Genomic DNA, 5,175 nt, shown 5'->3' with positions numbered 1-5,175 from the left:
CCCTGGGGGTAGATTTCTTTTTATTTTTAATTCTATCTACCTGAAAGGAGGGGAGAGACTTCTCAACCCTTCCTGTGTCCCCCCCACTAGTCTCTATGGGACAGCAAAGCTGTTTTTCCTTTCTAAACACAGGTGTCTCTGGCCAGGTGGGTATCCAGCCATGGCTGGACCCAAAGCTGCAAGACCTGACATGAGATCCTTGCACACATGACTGGAGAGTAGAGCCAGGTTTGGACCATGGCTTATGCTGGTGGGGAGGTGGAGGAGCTTTTAGCCTGATCCTGGTTTGGCTCCAGGGTCCCCTGCGTGGTGCAGCTGGGGCAGCCCCAGAGGATGTAGCCACAGCCTGGGTAGCCAGAGGGGTGGTGGTGCAGAGGCCTGGAGGAACCTCTCCTTTACAGGGTGGCATCTGCACCAAGACAAGCTCCACAGGCCCCTCACCAGAGCCGGGGAGGCTTGGGGTGCGGATGGTACATCCTACCGGTACATGTGGGAGACCTGGTGAAAAACCTTAGCTGTAAGCTTATGCAATCCAGTCATGGTGAGGGCTGGGGGCAGAGGCAGACCCTGGCCTCCCAGCTAGACAAAGGGGAGAGCTGGGTGAGGGCTACAAGAGGAGGAGACTATGGCCAGGAGCTGCTTACCACAGTGCTGTGCTGGCAGGGGTATCGGAGCTGGGGCCGAGCACAGCCCAGGCTTCAGAGCACTTGGCTCTCCAGCAGTTCTATCTGTGCTCCTTTCCTACCTCCGAGCTCTTGAAAGTGCCCGTGCAGCCTCACAGCCCTTCATTCTGCCTCTGCAAATCCCCCCCCCAAACATCTGCCCCCACTATCTGCTGACAGACTGAAAATGGAATTAATTTTTCCTTTGGTCAAAAAACCCCAAAAAGGTTGTGTGCCAGGTTGGGAACAGGATCTCTCTAATGTAAATGTAGATTTGAAGAAAAAAAGTTTCAAACAAAAAGAACCCAAAACCAGTTAAAAATAATTGACTTTCATAAAATGGTTTGGTTTGGAAGGGACCTTAAAGCTCATCCAGTTCCAATCCTCTGCCACAGGCAGGGACACCTTCCACTAAAGCAGGTTGCTCCAAGCCTCATTCAGTCTGGCCTTGAACACTGCCAGGGGTGGGGCATGACTTTACTGATTTATAGGGCAAAACCTTCCTCCCTCTTTTAAACACTTTTTTTTCCCCTCCTCTCCTGAGGGAAATAAACCCATGCTGAAGGCAGTTCCCAGCTCAGCTCCAGCACTGCCCTAGCAGTGGGCACCCAGACAGCTGCCACACGAGCAGCCCCGCACCTTGGTGTGCAGCAAGGGACTCCAGCAGGCTCTGCTGCCTCCCTCCCTCCCTGCTGAAGATGGACACTGGTTGAAGCCCACTCCATTTTGTGCCCGTGGTGGCTGGCAGGCAGCCAGAGAACATGATGGTGTCACTTCTCCCTGACAAAGCCCAGGAGGCACTGTGGCCAAGGGTGACAAACCCTGCTCATGGAGCGGCAGCTCAGTGCAAGCAGTAGATGAATCAGTGGTGATACCCCAGGCTTCTCAGCGGACACAGGCAAAAAACAGGGGTAGGCAGAGACTGCCAACCCCCCCAGGGCTGCAGAAGCCCAGAAAGGACAGGCTGGAGGTGGGAGGAGAGTTGTCCAGAGAATGAAGCCTTTTGGCCTAAGAGCTGAAGCGACGCAGCTGGAGTACAGTGCTGTCACTTCCCCCCTGCCCTGAAGCACAGCAGAACAAGCAGATGGCTCCTGCCCCAGCTCCTGCCCCAGGGGTGCTTGGATCAGACCAGCCAGCAGCAGAGCAGGCTCAGGCACTGGCAACGTGCAATTTGGAACAGGTTGTTCCAGGCTATGGGCATGCAGCACTCCAGCTGCCCACTGGAAGTGTCCCTGCCTTCACAGCACGCCTTGTGTTTCTCCTACCCACTTCTTGGTGCCCGTGCAGGGACAAGGTAGAGATCACCTAAGGCAGTCTGAAAACCAGTCACAGGGCAGGGGAGAGACCAAGGGCCCAATACACTCAGGCACAGGCTGAGACCCCTTCCTCCACATGGTAAGCATGAAATACAAGGGACCCTGGTAGGTAAATCACTTTCTTTGATACTTTAATTTCAGAAGAACATAAAAACCCTAGGAAAATAAACAAAACATAACTGAAATACAGTCTCCTACTCTGGAGGTCAGAGAAGCAGCAGCTCAGAGGAAGGGCTCTCCCACACCAGTGGAACAAGGTTTGATGCCTACTGGGAACATGGGAGACCCCATGGCTGGGACAGAGAAGCCTGATGCCTCCTCACCTCCGCTCCCCATCAGCTGTTCCTACTCAAGCAGAAAGACATAGAAGAGACATGCCTCAGGCTGCCTCAATCACTCGCTACTGACAAAGAGGGAATGATGACCTCCTGCACCCTGCCAAAAACAACCCCAGCCAAGCAAATCCAAGAAAACAGACACCACCAGGGAGTCAGTAGCAGCTGGTGGGAGCAGACCCGCTTCTAAGCAGACATGATACGGGGCATAGGCCTGGCAGGTGAGGGAAGAGGCTTCCTCCTGCTTTAGTCTACCTCTTCCATGCGGGATGTATCTTCATCTCCCTCCAGAGGGGGAATTTCATCTGGGGCAGCTGCACTGGGTACCTCTGCAGTCACCTCATCTTCATCAATGCCTGGGAGAAGGGAGGAAAGGAAAGGATGAGGCGTCCAGGTGACCCCTGATCCCAGAGATACTTCTGCCCACAGCCTGAGGGACAGGAATATTAGCATCCAGTAGTTATGCCAAGCCACATCTCCTGATTTACATTTTCAGCTAAATACCCAATTTGGAGGAAAAAAAGTTGGGTGCAAGCACAAGCTGTTTCATCAAATGGGTCACATCTCCCACAACAGACTTTTGACGTTCACTCTGAAGTAGTAAAAAAAAAAAGTCTCAGCTTGCAATCTGAGCAGCCTGGCAGTGGCTCCTGGCCTTGTGAGGGACAGGACAGTCCCCTCAGAGCCCTCCTCAAGTACTTTAATTCCAGGTCTCCACTTGCCCCTAGCCACCTTATGTACAGAGCCAGTTCTGCACACCACACCAGCACCACAGTTACTGGCCTCCTCCTGCCGCAAGACAGTACACACGAGCCTGACCAGCTAACTTGCTTTCAGACCTGCTCCACGCCTGAGAAGCTGCATGGACACCTACCAAGCCCCAGTTTGATCATCCTGTAGATGCAGTTGGAGTGGGTCTGGGGATCTTCCAGGGAGAAGCCAGAGGAGAGCAGAGCAGTCTCAAAGAGTAGCACCACCAGATCTTTAACAGCTTTGTCATTCTTGTCAGCAGCAGCCTTCTGGCGGAGGGTTTCCACAATTGGGTGGTCAGGGTTGATCTCCAAGTGCTTCTTGGCCATCATGTAGCCCATGGTAGAGTTGTCCCGCAGTGCCTGAGCCTTCATGATGCGCTCCATGTTGGCTGTCCAACCATAGGTGCTGGTGACGATGCAGCAGGGAGAGGAGACCAACCGGTTTGAGACAGTCACCTGCAAATGTACCCAAGGGTTAGCTGAACAAGGTCCATATGCCTTGGACTGGGCCCAGCCACAACACACACGATACCACAGAGGTCTTTGCCCCAGGTTCACCTGAGGACACCCCAAAGCAAGCACAGATCCTCCAAGCAGCTCCAGGATTGCTGCACAGATTGGTTTGGACAGCTCAGCCAGCACCTTCAGCACCCACTAATGTTTCCCACACTTACCTTCTCCCATCAATGCACGTTTTTGGGTCAGTGCCCCTCACCTGCAGCCTGGCTGCTTAGAGCAAGATGGTGCATGCTGGGATCTCCAGTCTCCTTTAGCGGCTCCTCTGCAGGAGATGAGAGGCATGCGTTGAGCTGGGGCCCTTGCCTGCGTCACAGAGGAGCCAGCCCTCCTCCCTCCAGCCCAGAGCTGAGCTCCCTGCCCATCTCACCTTCTCCACCTTCTTGTCCAGGATCTCCTTCATGAGTTTGCAGAGGGTTTCAAACTTGGCCTTGCTCTCCTCCATCTTCTTTTTCTCCTCCTCATCCTCAGGCAGCTCCAGCCCCTCTCTGGTGACCGATACCAGGGTCTTGCCATCAAACTCCTTGAGCTGCTGCACACAGTACTCGTCAATGGGCTCCGTCATGTACACCACCTCAAAGCCACGCTTCCTCACACGCTCCACGAAGGCTGAGTTGGCAACCTGCTCCTTACTCTCCCCTGTGTTTGAGAAGGGTAGAAATGAGATGTCACCAAGGCATAACAGCTAGTTCCAGCAAGACAAACAGCACCAGTCACTCAGAACCTTTAGCATGAAACTGGTTGCAGCCAGGGCTCTAGGTCTGGTGGTCTTCCCCCAGCAAACAGGGACAGGCTGTGATTCAGCAGGGAAGGCCTGCTGAAGGCACCAGCACCTACCTGGAAAAATCTGCTCTAAGTTAGGGGCTGGTAGGCAGGTAACCTGCCTCCGCCTCACTAGGACACAGAGGAGCTCTGGCTCACCTGTGATGTAGTAGATACTCTTCTGGCTGTCCTTCATACGGGACACATACTCTGCAAGCGAAGCCATCTCATCACCCGAGTGGGATGTGTGGTAACGCAGCAGCTCCGAAAGGCGCTTCCGGTTGGTCGAGTCCTCGTGGATGCCCAGCTGGGGGCAGAGGAGATGTGTGAAGCCTCCAGGATGGGAAGCGCATGCACTTGGCCACCCCTGAGGCACGGCCACCTCTGCCCACCCCCAACCACCTGAGTGCTGGGCTAAGGGCAGCCAGAGCCGCCAGCTGCCCACAAAGCCTCTGGAACACTTGCAAAACCCCCTCTATCCTGACACCCATGCAGAGAAGACATGGCACAGGGACACGGCTGCTCCTCAAGGCACACGTCATGGGCCCCTCCCTCCTGCGGGTGCAGGGTGCCCAGCTCACCTTCAGATTCTTGGAAAAAGCCTCGTAAAATTTCTTGTAGTTCTCCTTGTCCTCTGCCAGCTCGGAGAAGAGCTCCAAGCATTTCTTCACTATGTTTTTGCGGATCACCTTGAGGATCTTGCTCTGTTGGAGCATCTCACGAGAGATGTTCAGAGGCAGGTCCTCGGAGTCCACAACACCCCGGATGAAGTCTGAGTAGGGGAAATGAAAACAGGCATCAGGTTAAGAGCTCTGAGCTTCATCACAGGAGG

The 5,175-nt window shown here is 54.3% G+C and overlaps 1 protein-coding gene across 4 annotated transcripts in view; it reads right to left on the bottom strand.

Moving 5' to 3' along the window:
- Positions 1-2,088: 2,088 nt before the first annotated feature.
- Positions 2,089-5,175, bottom strand: part of HSP90AB1 (heat shock protein 90 alpha family class B member 1) — a 29,913-nt gene continuing 26,826 nt past the window's right edge. For 2 of the 4 annotated variants that reach the window (XM_030499425.1, XM_030499426.1), the window contains 5 exons: positions 4,925-5,115; positions 4,503-4,650; positions 3,952-4,220; positions 3,188-3,521; positions 2,089-2,669 (listed from right to left, as the gene is read on the bottom strand). In XM_030499425.1, the coding sequence (XP_030355285.1) occupies positions 2,560-2,669; positions 3,188-3,521; positions 3,952-4,220; positions 4,503-4,650; positions 4,925-5,115 (1,052 nt within the window). In that variant the 3' untranslated portion in view covers positions 2,089-2,559. Of the gene's footprint in view, positions 2,670-3,187; positions 3,522-3,723; positions 3,847-3,951; positions 4,221-4,502; positions 4,651-4,924; positions 5,116-5,175 lie in introns of those variants that run through there. The other 2 variants (XR_003993460.1, XM_030499427.1) reach the window with 2 other exon arrangements.

This window comes from Strigops habroptila, chromosome 10 (genome assembly GCF_004027225.2).
Source record: "Strigops habroptila isolate Jane chromosome 10, bStrHab1.2.pri, whole genome shotgun sequence".
In the NCBI taxonomy this organism is placed as follows: Eukaryota; Metazoa; Chordata; class Aves; order Psittaciformes; family Psittacidae; genus Strigops; species Strigops habroptila.
Note: the sequence above shows the minus strand (reverse complement) of the source record. Positions and strands in the feature narration are given on the sequence as shown.